We start from the raw sequence: 12,764 nt of genomic DNA on the forward strand, positions 1-12,764 counted from the left end.
GCTTTAAGCAAATATTTGCAGACTACAAGTTCATTCAATGAATAAATGCAGCTAAGAAGCATTAAGAGCCTTTTAAAATCATATATCTTAAGCAAAAAGGTTGTCTATTCCTCAGAAGTCTTCCTAAAAGGTACTGGATGGTGCTGTGCAGTCTCCAGCAACTATCCAGATGATCAGAGATGCTGCCTCATTTTTCTACTCTTTCAACACTCTAAATGTTTCATTTATTTCATCTAATGAACCCATAGCTGTATTTAGGAAAACAGAGACATGATTGTACACCCTTAAAATGACTGTAAAACAGGTCTGAAGAATTATTTTCACAACCAGATTTAATTTTTTTTTGCTTTCGATATAGTTATGTATCTGTATAGTGGTCAGAAGGTTATTATTTATTATTATTTATTTAGTGCATTTATGTCCCACCTTTTTTCCTCTTGCAAGGAACCCAAGGCGGCTTACATTCTCCTCCTCCTCCTCTCCATTTTATCCTCACAACAACCCTGTGAGGTGGGTTCGGCTGAGAGGCTGTGACTGGCCCAAAGTCACCCAGTGAGCTTCCATGGCTGAGTGGGGTCTAGAACCTGGATCTCCTAGCTCCCAGTCCAACACTCTTACCACTACACCACACTGGCTCTCAAGGTTACTTACTTGAGATGTCAAAACCCGACTATTTCAACACTTGAATCACTAGTGTTGATACTGTATATATACTGGATGTGAGGGAGATCTGGGTGAGACATCTGTCACCCCATTGATCACCAGGGTTGATTTGGCTGATCTGTATATATAAGGTGAAATACGAAGTATCTGAGCGCTATATCCAACACTGAGTAAGCAGAACTCCACTCACACAATAGGACTTCCTCTCCTCTCTGCATTCCCTATGTGCGCCCCAAATCTGCTTCAGAGAGTCCCACAACTTTCTGGATCAGATTTAGCAGGTGTGGGAAGCTGCAGTGGAAGGGGGAATCCATTCTGCAAGCAGTGTTTTAAACTGGTGGATACCACTGGATACAATCCTGAATATCTATGTAAAACATACACAAATTATTTTAGCAAAAAAATAGTTTACAGGTCTAAGTTTTAAATGACAGAACTTTGTTACGTGATGTGCTCTAGTTAGACCCGTGTACAAACTTGCACACATTCTAACAACACTTACACACTCACTTATGAGGAATCTTTAGACATTGGCAATAGAGCGTCTATGGCTAAGAAGGAGATTCCCACCCAAAGAGATTCACACTCAAGACACTGTTGGAGAGGATAACGCCACAATGGCACATTTACTGGAGTTTACAAAGACTCAGATGCACAAGCTAGTTTTGGGGAATTAGCTGAGCAAATGGATTTAACACTTCAGACCAGTTGTGGGTGCTGCAGCTTTCACCAAGTTATGCTTTGGTGGGGAAATTAGCTGCATTCTTGGTGAAGCTGAGCTCCAGGCCAGAAGCAGTTTTCAAGACTGTGGGAAGGAGTCTTGGAGTACATGCATGTGCGCACGCACGCACGCACACACACAGAGGAGAGAGAGAAGGGAAAAAGGGGGTGGAGGCTACAATTTCTACAAAGAACCTCTAAAAGCAATATACCTTTCCTTGGGCTGAAGCCCTTTCCAGCAGACAGGAACTAGTGCACTTTCTGGCAGACGGGAACTAGTGCATGTTGCAATTCCTGGTCTCAGGTGAAGAGGAAGGAAAGCAGAGAGCCTTGACTGGGGAGGCAAAGCACCTACTGCTGGCACCTTGGTCTAGCAAGCAAGCTTAGTGATTTCAGCATGGAGCCTTTCCTCTGGGAGGAGAGAGACTGAGTGATTTCAGCAGCAGTGTGGCACCTTACCCCTCCAGGGGTGAGGCACCTAGTGATTTCAGCAGTATGCCCCCCCCACCTCTGGGAAGAGGGGGACTGCCCCAACCTGAGGCTTCTTATACAGTTCAGAGAAAGGCAGTGACATCACAACTCTGATGATCCATGCACTGGAAATGGTGCTGCTTGCTATGGGAGAAAGACTAAGTTGGTTTGCCATCCCATATAACAAAAGAGGGTGCTTGAGGATGATGGCTGTACTTGCCAAAAACAAAAGTCCTACTTACTATCTCTTATTCACTTAACAAAAGATGACCTTGCATCTTAATGACTGTCTTAAAGGCAGGTGTCAAGGCTGGAGAACAAAAGGAGCATATTGCAGGTGGTTGACTAGGTAACTTACCAGATACCACTCTTGCTATCCAGCACATCCATGTTTTGCTGAATTTTGACACCCCCCCCCCATGTTTGCCTTTGGAGAATACATGTTAAGAAGTCCATTAGAAATTGAATTGCTTGATTTAGTCTTGCATGTTGCTCTCAGCCCCATTCCTGTGCCTTTCTCGCACCTTTGCTGAAGCTGGGGATGAAGATGCCTGGCTTACTGACTGTCTCAAAATGGAGTCAGAACTGTTCACTCAAAAGAGAGCTACTTCGTAACACCTTCACGCATAGTTGATAGTAAAGGTATAGTGGGCTCCCTTGCTAAACGTTGATACAGGCACACACTCTATCCTACAAGTGTCTCACTCCTAATATTTAAATTGTATAGATGCCAGATGTTGAAGTACTGGAGAACAGAACAAGCCATCGTGTTTGGCATATTCCTGACAGCCTTTTCTGGATGTTGCAAGGAAACAAAATGTGCTGAAAGCTTGTCTTTTTGGAATTGTAGTAATGTGAATAAATTATCATAAGCGGAGTTCAATATGGGCAAACGTTTATCAAATATGACAGCCTTGAGAGAGATTCCATCCACTACTATGGGTATTTAGGGGATGAAGCAGGAAGATGTTCCTACCCATACAGTTGCGGAAACGTTATGGATAGGCTCTGCATAAGACTTTCTATTTCAGAGTGGCCAGTATTTCAACCATGCAATATAGTGTCACAGCATTGCAGTGCTGTCTGAGGAGCCTATATGGGAGGACACTTGCTCTGAGACACTTTGGGAAGCCCATTTGCTTCAACTAGCTTGCCAAAACTGCCCAGGGCACTGAAAGAAATGAAAGGGAGACAAACTGGATTTTATTATCTTCTGAAGCTTATCAAAACAGTCCAGAAAGTCTGTTATGCCCAATATATTTAAAGTATAACTTGCTAAAAGCAATGGTTATTGTGTGTGTTTGACAGTATACATTTTCTCCTTTCAGAGGAAAATTCTCATACATAAGAAATAAAGTAACCGTTTAGTTTGATGACTTCCAGTAAGTAGAATTTTACCACCCTTTAAATCTTGCCTGCATTTGGTGGTTTTTAGAAATTGGTGCTACCCTTCTTTGTGTGTCAACCAGCATCCTCCTCAGACTCTTTGTAGAAATACTGATGTACTAATTTACCTTGAGGAAAATGATCTTATGGAAATGTACTTAAGTAGAACTTTGGTGGTTGTTTTTTGAAACATATTTGCATCTCACAAATGCAAGCAGAGTTTGAAGCCCAGATCTTTTGAAAATGCATTTTTAAAAAATAATAAGTACTAACAATAAAACACAATACATGATGCAATAACTTAATAAGACAATCTAAAATAAATGTGAAAAGCAAAAATAATAAAGTGTAGTTTTATTTCACATATTTGGCACAAAGCTTACAAGAACCTTTTGATCCCTTCTCAAATTTAATACAGATAGCAAGAAAAAGGCATACTAATACATTTAAGTTATACAGCTTATGAAAGAAGGGGGGGAAGGCACTAAGAAGATCAAGTGCATGGAAAATATTGACTCCCAAGTGCCCAGTGGTATTAAATTAAGGCACGACTACTCTAGGAAGTTTACTATAAAAATCTAACTTTGTAGCTGCTTATTGTTTTTGGAATGTACAAGTTTTTATTCTTCAGTTTTAGGATCTAGATTCTACAGTTCTCTGAAATGGAATGATCTGGCATCTATCTAGGCTAGATTTTCTCTTGAATGAAAGAAGATGTAACTACTCTTAAAATCAGTCATTAACCTTTAAAAAAAATAAAAAATTACATCAGTTTAGCTGAAAACGTTTTACTCTGCAAACCTGGTTTTATAATTGCAGGAAGAAAAAAGATCTGATTTGGGGAAATAAAAAGATTAAGAGGTTCTTTCTGGTATATGTAAACTAATACAGTGTTATTATCTGAAATAATTAAATGCATGCTTGACAAACGAGTACTATTAATCTGAAAGAAGAATTAATGCTACAATTATGTCTGGCTTGATTCCACATTAACTTGAGTGACATTTTAAATACCACTATGCAGAAGAGGACAATGAACATTAGATCTTTCTTACAGCTGGGAATCAGTGTCTTGCATTTTAAGATTAAACAGAGCTAGCAAGAGAGACCTTGCTTTTTGAACACACTATACCAGAGGACAAACAATCCATCCTTTTCATTTCCCTTTTTAAAAAATCTAGAAAAAAGTGCAGTAAACAAAATGAATGCAAAGACATGTAAATGCAATTCACATTTATGTTGCTGCATGTGCAAAGCAAAACCACTTCAGATTAATAATGTTCTTCAGGAAATTACTACTGTTAGTATTCAAAAGGGGAACACCTTTATGTTCAGCATAATCATCTTTAAAATAACTAATAATGCAGAACCAAATACTTTTAACCTAATGGATGCTGCCAATTAAATTTAAAACTGGTGTTAAGCATTTCTACTGAGGTCAGTAACAGTAAATGTATTATCTGCTTGCTAATTATGCAGTTACCTGCTGGCAAATAGAAAAATTCTATTATGGAATCCTATCCATTTAAATTTCTAGCATGGAAACATAATGTTGTACTGTACAGAACACCCCTTTTGTATAATGTATTAAACATTCAAAAATGTGTTACAAAGAGAAAGCAAATTTTTGGAAAAACAACTTTTCACCAGAGATATACCACGAATGTGATATTTGTGGATATTGATGAAACTTTGAAAACACAATTTTGTGCCACTACATAAAGGAAAAAAAATCCACATCATTATATGTTACAGCATTACAAATGTGAAACAGAAGGGGCACCAGGAAATGATTTACATAGTGCAAAGATTGGTGGTTCAAGAGCCTAGTATGGTGAACAGTTTCGCTTATGTCATCATCGGAGCCGACTTGGATCCTCCCTATAGCCTTACTTTGAGAGAGAACTACAATGTTCAATTTGCTACTGCATGCAAAACAAGCCACAAGGTGGCCATCAAGGAACAGAGACCAATTCTTTGTGCCCTACTTTTACAACTACACCATTTCCCTGATTTAGTAATGTAGCAACTTAGGATCCATGTTCATGCATTTGTGCTTCTGTTCTCCACCATTTTGTCAAGAAGGACGAAGTTCCATACATCACATCTTGCTGAAACATTCTTTTGCATTTGTCCAAACTTGAATTCCCTTCATTAACAAAGAAACAGAAAGAAAGAAAATGCTGTATTTGAAGTGAGCCTTTAAGAAGGTAGTTGGATAACATCAGCTGATAACATCCATGCATTAATTTTGACTTAAATCACTGGGAGTTTTACACCTCATGATGGAGGAGTGCAAATTTTGCATACTCCAAATAATGTATGCGGTAAGTTTAAACATGAACAGAATATTCCTTATCTTCACATACAGGGGTGGTAGCAGCCTTCTGAAGAATGCAAAAAGGAATATCTAGGCTGACCATATTTCCATGAGACAAAAACGGGATATTGGGATGACAAAAACGGGACGGGGTTATGTAATATTCCATATCCATGAAAAAGACGATAAAAGTTTTATTACATGAACATATTGAGCTAACAATTATTCTTCAGTGACATGACTCATACAGAAGTTTAGGTAGATGTAGAGGGGGTCTGTATTTCACCACGATCGTACCATGAGTATTTCTCCAACGAAGTAACCTTACGCAGCAAATTTCGGTCTTTCAACACCTTATCATAAAACTTCTCACACTCCATGACACAATTTTGTTTTACAACTAACATAGCCCTCATTGTCTCAACACTTAATCTAGATTCCGCCTTTGACCACATATCGTTCATAACAGAAAATAACGGAATGATGGTAGAAATAACAGTAAGACTCACCCTCCTGGCTCCCACACGCTGAATGGGACTTAGCGGCCACCTCTTGAATTCCCCGCCACTGCAGACAAGCAAGGGGGCGGCGTCACTAGCTCAAGAAGCCTGGCCCTGGCTGGACAACGTAAATGGAACTTCCTTTTCGTCACACTAGTAGTTTTACTGCATGCCTTGATTAGCATAGAGCCTTATGACAAACGCGTTCCGTTTTTTACAAAAAATTAAAAATGGGACAAAATTTACATTTATATTAAAACGACGGGACGATCGGGAAATATGAAAAAAACGGTACTGTCCCATTTAAAACGGTACATATGGTCAGCCTAGGAATATCCTTTCTGGAGACTGAAGCGCTCGTATATTAAATTCACATAGCCTGGTTCCCTGTTAAAAATGCTCGTCCAATAGACTTACCTTTTTGCACATACTGATCTGCATTACAGCATAACTGATCAGAGCCTCTTTCAAGTCATGGTTCTTTTGTTCTTTGAATCGTTCAATATCAGCCCAGGCGCTTTTCACAAAGTCTCTGAAATAAATTGTAAATAAAAACTTGGAAGCATTGCATATATCAGCATGTAAGCACAAGTTCACCTTGTAATTTATTGGATGAACAACTGATCACAAATTAGTAAACGAAGAGTATGAGAAAGGGCCATATTATTATTGTTGTTGTTGTTATTGTATTTATATCCTGCCTTTTTCCCAATACTGGGACACAAGGCAGCTTTATGTTAAAACTTGTACAATTAAAACCTATAAATAGAAGTATACAAAAGTTAAAATATAATTAAATTATCAATAATATTAAAATTGTATAAAATATCAAAACGTTAAAAAACAACAAGAAATATAGTATCCATCTGTCCTATTCTCACAGGTCCAGACTAGCTATTCCCAAAAGCCTGCCAGAACAAGAAAGTTTTTACATGCCTGTGAAAACATATTCAAGCAAGACGGTGTTTGTCAGGATGTCTGCTACCCTCTTTGCTTACTAACTGCAATTCTGTATCTATCAATTTAATGCATCTTAACTATCAACCCAAGTTCTCCAATTTTATTTACATTCTTTAACCAATACAACATACTGAACTGAAACTTTGGGCCCATTTAATTACATTTAAATAACAAAGCAAAATTAATGCATTTGTTCTCCTTATGTTGTTGGGTTTATTCACTACTCAGAGTTCAGATGAGGACTTGGACAACTTGCTGCTTGGTATCTTAATCGTTCAGAGAAGTATTTTATCCCTGTAGATCTTGGAATGTGCAAACATAAGATTTTCTTCTTTAAGCAATTTAAGGGATTAAAATACAGCCAATTATCTAAACATACAAATATGGAGGAGGGGGCCAGAAAAAAAGAGAAATAAGCAAGGTTTATTATGAGGTGTCAAAGAGTTCCCTCTTGTGTATTTTGCATTATCTGGTCTTTGTTAAGACTGGGATAGTTTTACTGGCCCAGTTGATGAATTCAATATTATAAGTATTATTGGACATGCTGTGGTGTCCAACAGACATGAAGCAAACGTTTTTGCTGAATAAAATGCAGCCTATGATCGACAGAAGTGACAGGTAGACACCAAAGTGGCAATTAGGCATTTTGTGGTGTGCCCATGGCAGTATCTCAAATTCCCAAATGTGCCCACAGGTCCCCTGACCTACATAATAAAATAGCAATCATCATCTATCTACAGCCAGTGACTATTCATCAAAAGGGTCCAAAACTGCCCAACCCTCTGGAATAGATTTTCAGGGGGCACAAAAGGTTGCAGGAAGTAAATGGCAAAAATTGCCTCCCTCTTCCATGAATGGGAGTATTCTGTTAGTGGAATTCTGTTCACGGTTCTCTTGATCCAACCCAATCACTATACATTCTTCATAGATATGAACTGCATTCTTCGACTCTTATGGCTGTAGGAAAAACACCAACAAGCCCTTCACTAAATTGTATTATTCAGAGTCATGGGTATGATGTAATTCTACAGGAGTACAGACTTTAGTTTCCTGAGAATCTCAACTTCCTTTAAAGAAACACCATCACCACATTTTTCATGAGATTGAAAATATGTGCTTGGATATTTTGGGGCAATGTCTGCTGAAGTCTCCAAAGCCAGAGGGATTGCTGAACAGACCAGGAGTTGAGGGGTAGGGCTTCAGTGACCTATATAGCTTCTTGCCTTTCCTCAGGGCCAACAAAACTAGAATTATACACATTAATAAAGATGTTAGAATTTTGCTAAGAACTTGATAAATATGCAGATACACTTAATTTACATAACTTATACAGGTAAGTTATACAGGGAACAGAGAATTCCACTTCCATTGGAACATTTGGTTTCCCTGGCTGAAGAAGCTGTGTGTGTTTTTTTTTAAGCATGAAGTATAGATAGCCTTGAACATATTGATCTTCTTGGCTATAATTCTTACAGAGGAAACAGTAAAAACTGTTCTCTCACACAGGTACACTGGCTTTGGAAATGTCAGCAGTTATTTTTAAGATTTTTGTTTTGAAGAAAAAGGCTCATTCATTAAAAAACAGCCTGCCAAGAAATCTAACCTTAATTAGAAGCTACTTATATAAAAATTTAAAGGTGATTTTTAGTTAAGTGGGTTTTCCGCTCAAGGAAGAAGCATATGTTTGCATTTAGCTCTGCTAAGGAGAAGTCACCTACAGCCAGACTGCTAAACTTATTACTTTAACACAACAAACACAATAAGCCATTACATTTGTGTTTGTAGCTGTTAAAGTGATCCACTTTCTCTCAGAGCTGTAGCTAACTATGTACTGCTTTTGCTAGTAACAGAAAGATTCACAAATAGGAATATATATTAAAAAGGCTTGCATTATACAAATAGCTTATACAGCTTTTATGATTTCAATAATATAATTTTTCTTTAAACATAATCAACAATTACCGGCTCTCTAAGTTCTTTGCCTTGAGCTGCTCTTCTCCTTCATGTATCTGATCTTCTAAAATCTTTATCTTTGCTTCTCTCTGCTCAGGTGTCTCCTGGCCAAACAGCTTGCTGGTCATTCCCTTCAAGGAGAACGTTCGAACAGTCTGAAAAAAATAGAATAAATACATATCCTAGGAAATTGGTTTCTTCTCCTCCAGGAACACAAAGCGCCCAAATACATGGATGGAGAAAGCTTATATGGTTCCTCTGCTCAAAACATTTGCTGAGTATAAAGCTTGTTACATTTTATCTCATCTTTTCTCTCAGGAATGGAGTTGAGAAGCAGGGAGAGAAGGAAAAAAGAAGAGCACAAGCCAAAAGTAAGTTCCCACTCCTCCAGACAATGGTTAATTATGCCACCCATTATGGATGGGTGAACAGAGAGGAGTTATTCTCTCCCAGTTGTGCCAACCAGGATACTTGGTTCAGCATCAGGGTAGACCTGAGGGCCAGGGAAGGGAGGCTGCTGTGGTCTATAAGAATTCTCTCTCTCTCACTCCAGGCTCCCGGTCCATCTGACTACTAGTCTGGAGTGTCCGCATAGTGTGTTGGGCCAGAAGGACAGAATGGGGATTCTGCTGGTGTACCACCCACCCCGCTACTCAGCAGTCCTCCTTCCTGAGCTGACAGAGGTGGTTTCAGATGTGATGCTGAGGTCCCTTGGCTGCTGGTTTGGGGGGATGTCAACATTCATGCTGAGGGCACCTTGTCTGGGGTGGCTCAGAATTTCATGGCCTCCATGACAACCATGAGACTGTCCCAACATGTCATCAGCCCAACACATTTAGCAGGGCACACTTTAGACTTGTTTTTTTCAGCCAGTCATGGGGATGGTGATCTGAAGGTGGGAGACTTTGAATCGGTTCCTTTGTCATGGTCATATCACATCCTCTTGAGGTTTAGACTGATGGTGGCTTTTCCGCTTTGCAAGGGTGGTGAACCTATTAAGATGGTCTGCCCCTGAAGGCTAATTAATCCAGATGGCTTCCAGAGGACTCTACGGGGTTTTCTGTCTGGCACTCCTGTTGAAACCCTGGTCTATCTGTGGAATGCAGAAGTGACCTGGACAGTTGACACTCTTTGCAGTAGAGCTCGTATGGCTCCATGGCAGACCCCAGAGCTGAGAGCGATGAAACAAAATAAGAGATGGCTTGAGTGCAGATGGAGAAAAACACCTAGTAGATGCAATTGAACACTGGTGTGTCCTATAGATGGGTAATCCAAGGTCAGTGAGGGCAGTAAAGAAACAACATCTCACTGCCTCTATTGAATCCTCTATGTGCTGCCCAGCAAAGCTTTTCAGGGTTGTCTGAGGCCTATTACATGGTGGATCTATGGACACTGTCAATACATTTGAGGCCCAATGTAGCACATTTGCTAGGCACTTCCAAGATAAAATCTCTTGCATCCACCAGGACCTAGACTCCAGTGATATAGCAGGTGAATCAGATGGAGTATCCACAGCACAGCCTGGTCCAGTTTTCTTGGATGAGTTTCAGTTGGTACAGCTCGAGGACAGCGACAAGGTGTTTGGACAGGTTCGTGCAACCACTTCTTTGCCCTTCTTGGCTTACAAAAACCAGCAGGGAGGAAACAGCCAGCTGGGCCAGGGAGGTGATTAATGCCTCCTTGTGAGAGGGAGTAGTCCCGTGCCATCTGAATGAGGCAGCAGTGAGACCAACCCTGAAGAAATCCTCTCCAGGCCCAGAAAATTTTAACAACTTCATGTCGGTGTCAAATGTCCCTTTCCTGGGAAAGGTCCTTGAGTGGGTCGTGGCCAACCAGCTCCAGAAACTCTTGGATGAGATCGATTATCTGGATCTATTTCAGTCAGGGTTAAGGCCAGGTTTTTGCATGGAAACAGTCTTGGCCACCCTGTATGATTACCTATGTCAGGACAGTGACAGGGGGAGTGTGCCCTTGATGATACTCCTGGATCTCTCAATGGCTTTGAATGCCACTGATCATGGCATCCTTCACAGATGATTGAATTGGGAGTGGGGGGTACTGAATTACAGTGGTTCTGCTCCTATTTGGAAGGCTGGCTCCAGCAGGTGGTGCTTGGGGAATATTGCTTGGCCCAATGGATTCTTCAGCATGGGTTTCCTCAAGGGTTGGTTTTGTCCCCTGTGCTATTTAACATCTACATGAAACCACTGAATGGGGTCATCCGGAGTTTTAGAGTGTGCTGTCATGAGTATGCCGATGATACACAGCTGTATTTCTCCTTTTCATCATCATCAGGTGAGGCTGTGGATGTGTTAGATCAGTGCCTCCTGGCTGTGACAATGGACTGGATGAGGGCTAATAAGCTGAAGCTCAATCCAGATAAGACCAAGATGCGGGTAGCGGGTGGTTCTTCTGACCAGAGGGAGGGTGTGCAACTTGTTCTGTATGGGGTTGCACTCCCTTTGAAGGAGCATGTTCGTAGCTTCGGGGTTCTCCTGGAGCCATCTCTGTCACTTAAGGCTCAGGTGGCCTCAGTGGCACAGAGTGCCTTCTACCAGGTTTGGCTGGTGGCTCAACTATGCCCCTATCTGTCAGGGATAACCTGTCTTCAGTAATCAATACTCTGGTAACCTCCAAGTTAGATTATTGCAATGCACTTTACATGGGGCTGCCGTTGATCCAGAAGCTGCAGCTTGTGCAAAATGTGGCAGCCAAATTAATAAGTGGAACCAGAACGTATGAACATATAAGACCAGTTCTGCCCCCACTCCCCTACATTGGCTGCCTGTATGTTCCTGAGCCCGATTCGAGTTGCTGGTTTTAACCTATGAAGCCTTGGACAGCTTGGGACCTCAATAACTTACAGAATGCCTGAACTGACATGAACCTACCCAGACATTACAATCAAAATCTGGGGTCTTCCTTCGAGTGCCTCATCCGAGGGAGGCTTGGATGGTGGCAACAAGGGAGAGGGTCTTTTCAGTGGTGGCCCCTCACTGATGCTGCCTGGCATCAACACTGTCATGTTTTCAGCACCAGATTAAGACCGTCCTCTATTCCCAGGCGTTTAATGGCATATGCTGGGGCATTTATGTCAGCTGTCTTGAATTACTGAAACTTTTTATTGAAATTGTTTTTAGCTGTTTAAATCATTTTAAATTTTGTATGTTAAAATGTTTAAGATTATGTTTTATTATAAAGTTGTATCATTTAACATTTGTATAATGTTGTATAACATTGTGATTCGCAATTTTTTTGAATTGCTGTGAACCACCCAGAAAGCCTCGGCTATTGGGCAGTATGGAAATGAAATAAATTATCATCACCACCATCATCATCCCCCCTTTCTGTTCTCTCCAACGCTCATCCTTTCCTTGACAGATTCTTAAAAATGCTAATTTCCAAACATCTTCCATTCCTTTTGTCCTACTCAAATAAGCAATTTCATTTTCACTACCTTACTCACCCACTCACATATATGCAATTTTAACAAACAGGGCCATGCGTAAGATGGTTGCATGCAGTGTGCTATTATACAATGCATAGTACAGCTATCCCAATCCACTTCATATCCCCATGTCATTACCATCAGAAGTTTAGAGCACTCTAGTTTATCCAAATTGACTGGGTATCTCCCAAGCCACTAAACAAGTAAGGCCGTACTATAATCTTTTTAAGGGTGCAATCCTATGCATGTTTAGATAAAGAAGTCCCACAACTTTCAGTAGCTTTAATACCCTGGTTGGGGCATGCTGGGAATAGTAGGAGTTTTTTGGATGTTAATTTTAATG

At 40.4% G+C, this 12,764-nt stretch overlaps 1 protein-coding gene across 2 annotated transcripts in view; it reads right to left on the reverse strand.

Moving 5' to 3' along the window:
• Nucleotides 1-3,037: 3,037 nt before the first annotated feature.
• SNX4 (sorting nexin 4) overlaps nucleotides 3,038-12,764 on the reverse strand; it is a 49,687-nt gene continuing 39,960 nt past the window's right edge. Inside the window, exons 12-14 of one of the 2 annotated variants that reach the window (XM_084807655.1) lie at nucleotides 8,983-9,128; nucleotides 6,478-6,592; nucleotides 3,038-5,389 (exon numbers count right to left, since the gene is read on the reverse strand). In XM_084807655.1, coding sequence (XP_084663781.1) covers nucleotides 5,342-5,389; nucleotides 6,478-6,592; nucleotides 8,983-9,128 — 309 coding nt within the window. In that variant the 3' untranslated portion in view covers nucleotides 3,038-5,341. The remainder of the gene's footprint in view (nucleotides 5,390-6,477; nucleotides 6,593-8,982; nucleotides 9,129-12,764) is intronic. The other variant, XM_084807662.1, reaches the window with a different exon arrangement.

The sequence above is a fragment of the Heloderma suspectum genome, chromosome 1, assembly GCF_057233095.1.
Source record: "Heloderma suspectum isolate Gila_16-S chromosome 1, 16-S_ref, whole genome shotgun sequence".
Taxonomy (NCBI): domain Eukaryota; kingdom Metazoa; phylum Chordata; class Lepidosauria; order Squamata; family Helodermatidae; genus Heloderma; species Heloderma suspectum.